Source organism: Buceros rhinoceros, unplaced genomic scaffold (assembly GCF_000710305.1).
Source record: "Buceros rhinoceros silvestris isolate BGI_N320 unplaced genomic scaffold, ASM71030v1 scaffold3697, whole genome shotgun sequence".
Lineage (NCBI taxonomy): Eukaryota > Metazoa > Chordata > Aves > Bucerotiformes > Bucerotidae > Buceros > Buceros rhinoceros.
Window position 1 is genome coordinate 1 of NW_010420270.1, and position 12,891 is coordinate 12,891.

Consider the following 12,891-nt stretch of genomic DNA (forward strand, 5'->3'; position numbering starts at 1 on the left):
GGGGGTGGGGGGGGTGGGGGGGGGTGGCATTCACATGCCTATTCACACAGAAAAGTTTGCTGAGAAACCTTTAAAAAACAGAGGAGTTGATGGCTTGTGCACCTCAACTGGAATCTTTTTGTTCCTCCAGCTCTTGTCGTACGCTTCCTGACCAAACGGTTCATCTGGGAGTATGACCCGACACTAGGTAGGTTACATTTTACTGTGTGCACATGTTACGCTGCATATAATATCATGGCTGAAGTAACGGGAAGTCTTAGAGTTACAATACCAAGCCTCAGTCAACCTTCACATTTGCCATAAAAATCTTCTCTGTAGTCATTTAAAGTGGAAAAATTTATTACCGAAGATGGCAGAATAGAGAAGCAGTAACATGCTCAGACGAAAGCAAAATTAATATATGAAGCATGTTTCTGCCCACACAGAAGTCAGTTGGAATTTTGCCATCAAAAGCAATTGTGTTAGTATTTCACTCTGAAAATTTAGTGTGCAACCACTTTTCTGCTTTTGGATAACCCAAACATCAGCTGCTAGAGAATAAGATGGCTGGGATGCAGATCTCAAAAATTCAAGGGTCTGCCTACCCTTAGGTAAGCTTTTTGTTTTCCCTTTCAAACATACATTGCATGTTACTTTCTGGGTTATCAGTTAGGGCCACCAGTCATCAAGAAAGTATCCACGTCTCCTTCATTGCTCTCACTTAGCTGTGTTGGTCTCACACTTGAGAAGCTGGCACAGATCCCTCAAAAAAACCAAACAAACCAAACTTAGGAACAGTCCTGCAATACCTCAGGACTAAGTGATTTACACATGAACTAAGGGGCTGGAAAATATCCTTTTCTCCTACAACCTATTGCCATCTCCTACCTAACCTTTCTTGGAGGCTCAAGTGCAGATTGTGCAGTTAAATACCTTTTTCTTTGTCAGGGTTCTTTCTTTAAGAGGTCACACTAAAGAAATAGAGAACACTTAACCTGCAGAGCAGAAACAAAGACGAATGTTTAATACGCTTTATTGCAAAACCTGGGCAGCCCTTTTAATAAAGCAGAGTATCCATATTATATTTTCATCTGGTAAAATGAAGAATCGGTAAATAGCAGAAATCTCATCTTGGGAAATAATTCTCATAACAACCTGAACTTACCTACATTCTTGTATCTGCTAATACCAATACATTAATCAGTGAATTGTATGCACCTGCCTTGTACTGCACAGTGGGATATAATAGTTTATTAGTATTATTACTTCACATGCCGGTCGCTACTATGTAATTTCAAGAACTTGACATTAGAAGAAGTTTATAAAGTGTTTTGTATCAGTACAGTTCAAATTCATTAATGTCAGACAGGGACACTGCATGCAAAAGTACCCTTGTTGCCTTGTTTAAGCACACAAACAAAGTTATTAGCGAGGTTTACTGGTTTTTGCACCGTTATGAAGGCCCTGTGTCCTTTTCGGTGTGTAAGGTTTGACATTTGTTTCTGTTTTACAAATGAATTCAACTGATTAACTATGCCCCTCAGGAATCTAACTGTTTTCTGTTTGCGACATGGGAAGCTTTCACGCAGACAGCATTCCTATCTCAATTAACAGAAAAATTAAGTCTCTTCTGACCTACTGAATTCTACGTTCTCATCCAGTTTAGAGGTTAACAGCTTAAATCATGTATTACAGTTATTGCAAATCTAAGTGCTTTAAATTGCCCAGAGGAAAAGGTTTGAGAAATGCAAAACCTAATAAACTACTATCTCTATGTTATTTCTTAATTGCAGTAATCTCTGGTGGAAGCTGCCAACCAGAGAATGCGTTTTTAAGTACTGTTTTTTCAAACTATGGAACACAACATGATTCAAAGGAGGCTCCGAAGTGTTAGAAAAAAAAGAGTCTCCTGAAATTCTAACCACTATTCAGGCCTTCAGAGATTAATCAGAAAGGCACTGTACCTTCTAAAGCATGGAGAAAGAGTGCTTTAAAGAACCTATATCTGACTTTATCATGACCATGCTGCAGTGATTTAGTGGCCATTTACCTGTAAACATTACTGAGCTGAATTTACTGAGAAGTTTTGGCTGAATAGCTTCATTTCTTCTTAGCAGTCACGGACTGGCTGTTGGGTGGGAAGAGGGATATTTATATATTCCACTAGTATAAAAAGCTTAAGTTGAGCCAGTAAGATCCATTTGTCCTACAAGGAGAATAAGTAACTTTGTCAAGTAATTTTGAAAGGGCAGGAGTAGAACAGATGCAAACTATCTAGCTGCTAAGCAACAGGAGGTTTTGCCAAAAATCACTGGGGCTGTGACAAAAATGTCATCTTTATGGTTTATTTCTCATGTCAAGTTTTCAACCACCTTTTAGCACTCTGATGCAAGAAATCCCCAGATAATTCCTATTTTTAGGAAAGCTTTCACCAAGCTGTACAAGGCCTGATGGAAATTCAACATTGTCCTAAACTGAGCATCAGAGTAAAAGACTTTGGCCTCCTAATTCAAGGGTGGCACATTTTAACTGGAAAGGAAAAAAGCACACCTTATAAATATTGTTTAGTATTCTAACCTGCCAGAAGAAAATGAAGGACTATATTTTTAGCAGCATCTGGACGTACTGTTGTATCTCCAGGAGCCAAATTACAAACCACGAAATAACGTTTTCTGGTGGGAGGAGCATCAATGAGTCTTACAAGCTTTGGCACATGGAGCTGCTGCTGAAGTCAGGGCTTTGCAGCTCTGCTGCTTTTGTACAAGATGTTGGATCTGCGCAAGTATCAGTGAGACAGCTGTGATTTTGCAGAAGTACACATCACTGCTTTATATTTTACTGTTCTCAGACAAGGGGTAACAACTGCAGCAAAGGTAATTTTCTGGGGAGTGTTAACTGTCAGCCTTGTCTTCTCCATCATTTCTGTTTAACTGCCTAGTCACTGTCACCATCTTGGCATGGTTTGTTTGTTTTTTAAAAAGGTGCCTGGTCTCTCAGATTAAGTGCCTGGCATTATCAAGGCAAAAATCCATCTTGATTTACAATAAGATCACACAACTATCTCACATGTGCAACAGAATTATAAGGTCCACTGAAACAGCTCTATGGAGAAATGGGCTGGAACTGCATATTTTAAAAAATACATACAGTTGATTTCTAAAATATTAAATATATAAATTCAGCATTAAACATAGTCTTTCTTAGCCTGTTAAATATGTATTGAGAAAGGGGGTTGGATTACCACATGGATTTCACCAGAATTGTTTAGTGTTTGTATGTTTTTAAATAGAACACAGCTTGCAAATTAATAAGCAAATTCGGTGTGATGTTAGAAGGCCTAAAAGACACTTGGCCTGGTTAGGGCACCACTTAAGCCACCATCTAAAAGACTTTGCAAACACAAGCAATGCATCCATGGCGGATTTAGTACAGAACTAGAAAATTCGTGCTGTACCAAGCCACAGCTTGGCTCTATTAAGAGATTCACAGAAGAAGCATGAAAACAAGCATTCCTACGTACCATTTCAGCAGGGCTTGCCGGGAAAGGGGTAGCAGCAGGCTGACGATTTGCCTGCCACTGAAGCAGCTTGGCTCCAGGAGAGTTTGCAGCCTGCAAGCAGCCACCCTCACAGCAGCACCGCTGCTGGTGGTCCTCTCACCACTGCCACAAAACCAGAAGGGTATAAACACACAACACCTGCCAGCCAGCATCATCTCAGGGATAGACATACTCTATGGGGATGAGTTTCAAGATGGAGGTGCAAAGACCTTTATTTGGTCACCTAACCGGTGTGGCTAAACTCTTAGCCTGAATGCACAACTCCTGTGGACCTTGTTAGTGCCCTGAATTATCTCACAGCAGAGAACTTTGTCTCCTATAGACCAGCTCCAGACAGAAATTTCACTGCTGTGGTAAGGAGAGCAGAAATCTCTTTGCAAAGATATTGTTTACATTGGCAAGGCAGCTTTTCCCACTGGAAAGCTTAATGCAAGGAAGATTATTCTTACATTAGAAGAGTAGTTTTGCCTGTATAAACCACACGTGTAGCTGGGGGTTCTGTTAGCAAAATGGGTATCATTCACGGACCGCAAGGAAATTTTGCAGATACCATACGTCACATAATACAATACTAGCAAACGTTGCTAGCCTGGGTTTCTTTTCTGCATGTGGTATATACAGATCTGCATAAAAAACATAACAGCAGAGCAGAGTGGGAATATATCCAAACTAGCTTCCATCAAAACAGTTGATAAACAGAAACTGCTTAGCAGCAGGAGTCAAGACCTCACTAAGAATAATATACTGTAGCGAGAGAAGGTGCAAGAACTATCTTTCAAGGCTAATTTTGTGCCAATGCAACCATGAAAAAGAGGTCTCAGGTCCAAATACAGCTCTCAAGGACTGTCTTTGCTGGCTGGTTTATTCAGCTAACACATTGACTGGACAGCTGCAATACCGTCTGCATACAAACTCTTCATCCCCAGGATTGCTTTCCCTGCTTGCAGATCACAAGTTGAAGACACACGTGTCTTTGTATATGGTAGATTTCTAGTCTTCTTGACTCGTGGCTCACTCAGCAAGTTTGTCTTAACACTCTTGAAGTTTTACTGCCTGCCTCTACCACGAGAATACTAACTCCCAGCTGCACAGCTGAGAGAGAAACTGCCCAGAGAGCAAACAGAACTTTTAACAAAGAGGTCCATACTAAAATAAGTGTTAATAAATCATTAACCGATGGTTCCTTCAGGCCCAGGTTGTAAAGGTTAACAGAACAGCAGACCAAGGAGGAAGCAGCCTGGGGAGGCCTCCCCTCCCAGCCCTCTCTTTCTCCTGCTGCATAACAGGATACTGCAGTGCATACAGTGCTATAGACCACATCATTGACACGCTCGTAATTAAAAATAACCATTTTCCATAGCAAGCAAAAGAGGAGAGAGTTCTGTCATCATCTTGCAGAACTTTGCCTTCTGCATATTTCATCTGAACAGTCATGTTGACAACTAGAGCTTATCCAAGCAGAAGCTAGGGATAACATATGTGGTCCAGCGTGGGCTTCCAGCCAAAGTGAGATGTAATGGTAGCTAACCATTTAGGTCCAGGAGGAAAGGCTGCCAGCCTGTGTTTCAGGCAGTACCATGACAAATGTGTAGATGCTTAATAAGTTGCTGGAAAAAGCAATTATTTTCAAGACTTATTTTCAAGCCAAACTCTAGCTATTAGTATCCTCAATTTTTTTTATAACAAAATTACTCATTCCTTCTGCCTCAGTAGTTAAGGGATTCGGTCCTCAATAGGCCAGATTGTGCCTCCCTAGGTACTTCCTGAGCTTCTATTTTTCCACTTCAAAACAGTAGAAACATTCTTAGCCTGATGTACATTTAATACACTGTATCATTTTTAGTATACTGCTCAACATTTATACTGAATGCATTATGGCAATGAGCTGTGAAAGTATTCCTGATTTCTGAGGTGTTTGCAAGGAAATGGACTGGTGTGGCCTGGAGCACCTTAAGCCCCCAACATCAGCTTCTAAAATGCTCAAAGGCTTGAAATGAACTTGTAATTGAGAGCAGCAGAGGAAGATGCTTAAAATAACTTGGGAAGCAGTTATCTGAAAATGGGGTTTGTTTTTTTTCTGAAGTGTCTCAAGATGAAGATATTCCTGATGTCAGTAACAAAAATATTGCCTTTTTATTGTAGCTCAACAGACAGCAAAAATCAGGAATGACAGCGGTTGTTCCTACTGTAGCTGCAGCTGCAAAATCTTTTCCCCCTATTTTTCACGCTCATCATATTCTGAAATGTTCTCCAGATGAACAGAAGTTTCCAGAGCTTGCTTTTACACCTCCAGGAAAGCAGGCTTTTGTTTTGCTTGTTTCAGGTGTGAGAAAAGTCTCCCTGTTTAGTTTTCATTTATATTGGCAGGAATAAGCTGAAACTCACAGCTTTGCTAACAAAGATTTCTTGCTACAATAAATCAAAAAAGTGTAGCAAAATATGGTTTATTTAGACTTAAACTTGTCATGGCCACAATTTCTACCAGGAACTAATGCTTCTGCTTGGTGTTGGTGGGAAAGTTAAATCAGAACATAAAAACCAAAACAATACACACACACACCAAAAAACCCCAAGCCTAAAACAGTTAGAGCCTTGAAACTTACTTCCTACTAGTTAACACTGTTCCGACTTTGTTGTTCAGTTTCACCAATTGTTTTCACATGCCTTAACAAATCCCGTGCCCAGCTGTCTATACACGTTTTCTCTATCACAGTAAAAGCTGGATGAGAGCAGAACCTGTGGGAAAGAAAATGTGATGCCACCTCTTTTCTCTTCAAAAGAAACCAAATCTTCACACAGAGGAGAAAAATCAAATGCAGCAGAAACCAACAAATAGATATACTTCCAATTATTTTTAGAGATATCTTCAAGAAAACTGTATTCTAGGATTTCTGTTTGGAGGCAAAAATGTTATTTATTAAAATATCAATGCATCAAGGAAAATATGCTTTTCTCTAGGTTAGTTTTATTTCTCCCATGTGTTCTATCTAAAAAGCAAATTTTGGGGATGCAACACATCCTTTCACAGCAAGATGAGAACTCTGTAGTCTTTATAGAACTTCAGAGTGAACAATAATGATTGCAGTACCATCAAATGATGTGTCATGCATTGTTATTACTGATAAATAACCCAACTATGCTTATTTTTGAGTCTGTAGTATCAGTTAATAGACACATGGTGATACACTGCATTAACATTAGTGTTCTAACTGTGCAAGGGCAATACCACGTTTACTGTAAAACCACTGATGATTGCACAATAAAAACCCTCCTGCAGGGTCAATAAGGGATGGAGTAAGTAGTCAGATGCACGTTCATGCCTGTTATGAAGACCATGAAGATTTTTGGTCTCAAAACTCAGCTACAATTATTACACAAAAGCTCTTTCTCTAGGTCTCTTGCAGTTCCCAGATCCAACAGACTGATAGCCACCATGAGACCAAAGTTTTAGAGCATTTTTATATCTCCTTGTTTTATTAATCTTTCTTGACAAAAATGAACTAAAATTCTGAATGGAAACAGAATTTGTGTCTCTCTGTATTTAAAAGCAAACAAAAGAGACCAGTCTGTTCCTTAAATTTACATGTAAAATGGGGTATGTCATTGCTCCATATGTGCTGATTTACCTACTCCTACTGGAAACGATTTCCTAAAAGCAATAAACCCTTACTATGCAAATATTTCATTCCAGAGCTGTGTCATGCCCCTGATATATATTGCCTGTGCAAAATCAACAAGTACTGAAAACAGCTTTTTACATGACTGCAAATATAAACCAAGAACTAGCAATTACTTCTCAGATAATAATTTTTCAAGAAAATACAATCTTTTGGAACAGATATATTCAATGGATCAGGATAGTCCTGGACAAATAAGTTTGATAAATGACCAGCTAAGTCTCATAGACCAAAACCCTATTACATACATCACAATAAGCATAGCACAATGTGACGTGGTCAAGCTGTGAATAAATATTGTATTCATGGACAGTCTATGGATCATGGACTTCAAAGATTTTTCTATATACGTTTAGTAGATTTTTCCTACCTTTTTAAAAAAACATATTGCACTTAGTAAGGAGGTTTCTAACACTATATCCATACAGAAAGCCATGGGAGAGTTTTAAATGTCACCCCCCCCCAAAAAAAAATCGTTATTTCCATAATTACTCAGCAGCTGTGGTAATGTAAAAAATTTATCCAGTTCCTATTAATGAATTACTGTGTCATTATACTATAGACAAAAAAAAAAAAGAAAAAATCCAGCTGCTCCCACTTTCCAAAATGTGTCTCAGGCCTTTTGACATCATTATCTCAGGATTTCTGGAAAAAACTTGAACTTTTCAAACACTAAGACTGGGAAAACTAAGAGCACTTTGCACAGCAAGAGTGCTGGGAGATGAAGTGGATCCCTGAAATATGGCATCAGCTTTCACAGCCACACTGATCAGCACCTTTGATCTTGTTATTGGAATTATGAATAGAAACACAGCAGACCTCCAAACCAACAAGAACGAGTCAGATTTACTTTCTTATATTGAAGCAGAGCAAACCACCAAATACAACTATTTGCACAGTGCAGTGTCAGGCACACCACAGCTCAGTCAGCAGCAGCAGGTCCCTAACTCTGCTTTGTGGCTAGCAGTTTTGACAGTCTATGAAGAGAGGAACACAGCTATGAGATTTCTCTTCTATATATGAGGTTTTAGCCATATAGCTATAGATGTAATAGACAAGCATCACCTGGTGCAGATCTAAAACTCAGAAAGGTGCCTGTAGTCATCATGGGAGCTACTGGTAGAGTGTTAAACTTTGCTCTTTCTACTGGACCATGATGATGCAAGCATAAGACACTTACATCCTGTATTCCTCTGACCAGTTTTAGACTTCTAAGGGCTTTCAAGGTGTGATTTATCCTAGGACAGATATCAGACAAACTATATTCATCACCTACTCTACTAATAGTAGTTGAGGGTGCTTAGCTGAGACAGACACCTGTGTCATCGATGGTTTCAGTTAGGGATCCAGCAGGTATCTTAAGCCATCTGATTTCTCTCTAGCTGCACAAGTGCCACAGGGAAAATTGATATTAATAAATTGAGAAGCAAGGTGATACATTTGAGAAGTACCATGGGATCAACATGGAGACAGACTGGAAATCACAACTTCAGGGCTCGCAACTTACAAGATGTCCAGATCCTTCAGCTGATTCTGTTCCTTTGAAGTCTGTGATTACACCAAAAAATGCTTTAAATGTCCAGCTGTTTTACACTCCTCATTAAAATTCACCCAGCTACCACACATTCCAAAGCACAGGAACAGACACACATCTACTAAAATATATTTACAGTAATCTGACCCAAACGAGTGCTACTTGTCAAGGATAAAATTCCATCCCAACAAAAGCAGCCAAAATGAGTTAAACTTGCAACAGAAAGCGTAACCAAAGTACTATTTTGAGACCTTGATTATAATTTAAAAATCTTCCTGCTTTTCTGCAGCAGGCACAAGTCTACGCCTTCAGATTTATTCTCCCATTTCACCAGTAAGAGCTGTATGGCCTAGTGCACTCTGCCTCCTAAGGACATTTCAGAGATATTCTGCAAACATCGTTGGATGGGTGCTTTCTCAAGTTGTGTGGACCAATTCTCCACAGCTACTTGTCAAGCAGAACCAAATGGTTAAAGACATGTAAGCATTGCAAGACTTAAAGAGCGGGTATCACATTACTCAGAGAGCCATCTCTCCTTCGTAGCACTGTCCTCCAAAGAAGCATAAGTTCCTGAATGATTTTGTACGTGGAGTGCCACACAGAGTCCCAGCCTAGCACTCCAACATCTTCACCAAAGAAACAACTTGCTAAAGGTGCATCACTACAACTTACACACCAGACAAGGGCTCCTCCCTTTCCTGCATTCCCCTGAGGGAATTGCTGTAGCTAGTGGGGGCGTGCAGAAGGGACAGATAAGACATACCACTGAGAGATACCAGTGTATCTTACCCTGCTGTGTAGGCATAGCCTCAGGATCACAAAGCTGGAACTCCAACCCATTCACCAGCCCCACAATACTAAACAGAAAGCATATTTACAGCCTTTAACAAACGTAGTCTTCATTGCCTGAAACCCTACAGCAAGACTGCTTGCCATCTGCCTAATTAAATTGACCATTTGTCCTTATTAGAGGCAGCTGCACAACTTAAAGTGATTAAAGCGGCACAGGAGGGAAGTGACATTTTTGTTTTGAGAAGAGAGTGCTTGCAGCATTGACAGCGTTGAAATATTCACAGTTATGAAGAGGTGATATTCTTTAATATGTAACAACAACAACAGAAAAAAGGCATTCACCAAACATGAGCCCTTCCAGAAATTCAAATTAAAGAAATGTGTTTCCTTAAAGATATCTTTTTTTTCCTATTGCACCAAATGAAAGAAATGCACCTCTGAGAAAGCAAAGCATTCATAGTCACTGGCCACAGTTTTACAGCGTATTTGCCTTTTGATACAGGACATCTGTGAGCTAGCAACAGTAATAAATCTGAATGTTAGCACAGATAATTTTCCAAGTTTTAGGTCAAATGCTATCAAATTTAACTTACCATCTCATAAAGATAAAGCAAGCCCTTTTGTCATTAGCTTTCTGATTAGTTGCCTGGTTCCAGAACCTAGGACACAGTAAATAGATTTCTTTTTTTCCTGTAGCATAGTGTGAATGCTTAATGCCCGCTGCTTATCCTTGTAAATCATACACAGGGAAATCAGTGCTCGAGCCCTTGCTAGAAGAGGGGAATGTGATGATTTCAGCATGTTTCAAAGAGACATAGAGTTCCTAGAGTAGCTAACTGGTCTGTGATTTTATCACATTGTAAGGCCTGAGCGTAGTGGTTATGTTCCTTGATCTGCAACCATACTTGTTTTGATCTTGTCAGCCTCCAAGCTACACACTGACAGGCTGTTGAGCTGAATACTTTGAGAGTGGTTCACAGGTGGCAGCCTTCCCTGAAAGTGAATATCAAAAAATGGGCTGCAGCCTGTCAGAGCTCTTTGCCCCAGGAAACTGACCATTTGTTGGGGGCAGAGTGCAGCATCCACAAGCATGGACCTTAGCAGGTATAAGACCCACAGATATGAGTTGTGTCAGTATGGGGAGAGGTAAAAGAGTCACTGTTGTAGAAAGAAGGACTGGAGTGTGCTCCAGAATGGCTGGAAGAGCTCCAACAAAAAGAAAAATTAGTGAAGCTCTTTGTCACATCTCAGGTCTTTTGCTAGAGTAAAGAAGATTAAAAAAAAAAAAAAACAGCAAACCCAAACCCTTATTTTGATTTGTTTCTCAAAATGTGTTCTTATTTTAGAGTCTACGTATCGTCACCAAGCTACCATTGATGATGAAGTGGTTTCCATGGAGATACTTGATACGGCTGGTCAGGTGCGTGAGTACACGTACTGTTATTCAATTCCTTGGCTCAGATAGACAGCAGGGAAGGGGAGTGTGGTGGTGGCAGCAGAGTGGTGGGTGACAGGTGTGATCCACTTCTGAGGACAGCTATTTGCTTCTGAGCAGAGCCCCCTGTCCTCCACCACCAGTAGCTTGCTACTGGACCCAGCCTAACAGACTCAGACTCTTCTGCAAAGGACCCTGCTTAGAGTTTTCAAACACTGAAAGAGCAAACAAGTCAGGATTTACTCTGGGGTTAAAATGATTTCATTCTTATTCCTTGATTCAGGGCCAACCCAACAACGTTAATATTATGCGCAAAGTCACAGATATTGTTTCCATGGTCAAGTGATGAGGCTTGACAGCCTCAGTCAACAACTCCCACCAAAGTAAAGAGAAATTTTGTCACAGTCAGGTCTTTCTTCCAATCAAAACATGCAGGTGCTCACACACACAGTCCTATCCAGTTCGTGCTGGGTATCATTAAACAGAGACCCTCTTCAGTTGCTTGCTACCAGCCTATCCACAGGCAGCCCTTGGCACCTTGGTAGAGTAGATCTCCTATGCTACATGGTAAAAAAGGTGATGTATGTAAAGTATAAAATAAAGCAGATGTACATGGCTTTGCAGGCTTTGGAGGACCAACATCTCTCTGAAGGCCTGGTGTCTTATTCATAAATAAAATTCCTAAGGTTGCTGCCTGTCTTTTCAAAACAGGAGGACGCTATTCAGAAAGAAGGACATGTGCGATGGGGTGAAGGCTTTGTGCTGGTTTATGACATCACGGACAGAGGCAGCTTTGAGGAAGTGCTGCCACTTAAGAACTTGTTGGATGAAGTTAAAAAACCCAAAAACGTCACCCTGATCTTGGTGGGAAACAAAGCAGACTTGGATCACTCCAGACAGGTCAGCACAGAGGAAGGTGAAAAGCTGGCCACAGAACTAGCATGTGCTTTTTATGAGTGCTCTGCTTGTACAGGAGAAGGCAACATTATGGAGGCCTTCTATGAGCTCTGTCGTGAGGTACGGCGTCGAAAGATGGTCCAGGGCAAGACTCGGAGACGAAGCTCCACCACCCATGTCAAGCAGGCAATTAATAAGATGCTTACGAAAATCAGCAGCTAAAAAGAGCTGTGCTAAGCCAGAGAAGCATTTTAGAGCATATTAGCTTGGAGTAGGGACAAGGCAGGCAGAGCACATTTAATTAAAATGGTCAAAGCTTTGCGATTAAAAAACAGTAGAAAAGACAAACCACACCACTTTTTGAGTAACACAGGGTCAGACTTCTTTCATGTTTCAAGATGTCTTTAGCCACACTGCTTCTGGCTAACATGGAAAAAAAAAAGAAAAAGAAAAAGAAAAAGAGAAAAAGAGCAGATTCCAAAGGACTAGATGATGGTGGGGATTGGCACTGACAGAACATCTGCTTCTACAGGGCTGGCTCCAATCCCCTTCAAGTCAGTAGTGCCTAAACATCATTTCCAGCCAGCCAGCTGCTCAATAGCCATTGGAGAGTAAGAGTCAGCCCTCAGTCCATCAACAACCATCACAACTGTGTTCTCAAGAACTGATATAGAGGCTTCGTTGTACCAGAGAGTTCATCTGACACCTTTCACTCTAAATCAGCTCTAAATTGGCACATTGTGTGCTTTTACTTCAAACTGTCCTTCCTTCTTGTTATTTTTGTCAATTCTATGAGTGCTGATGTTCTTAGCAAGGTATTAAAAAATACAGGAAAAGTCTGTTTCAATGATTGTTTAGTGAGCAAGACATACATTTCAACAGAGCTGAAGTTCAGCTGCTTTTCCAGATCCTCTGAAACTGCAGATTTTGTCAAGAAATAATCGGCTAGACCAGTGGCATTTCGGCATTGCCCCCTCGAAGTGCAGTACTGTATTTCATGCAAGGGGAGTGTATGGGA

The 12,891-nt window shown here is 40.4% G+C and overlaps 1 protein-coding gene across 1 annotated transcript; it reads left to right on the plus strand.

Annotated features, from left to right (window-relative positions):
- Positions 1-130: 130 nt before the first annotated feature.
- On the plus strand, positions 131-12,305 carry RERG (RAS-like, estrogen-regulated, growth inhibitor; the record flags this gene model as incomplete). The annotated part of the gene is made up of 4 exons (XM_010139231.1): positions 131-187; positions 10,888-10,961; positions 11,688-12,119; positions 12,160-12,305. Coding segments are annotated over 3 exons (539 nt in total), but the record flags the coding sequence as incomplete, so codon positions are not given.
- Positions 12,306-12,891: the final 586 nt, after the last annotated feature.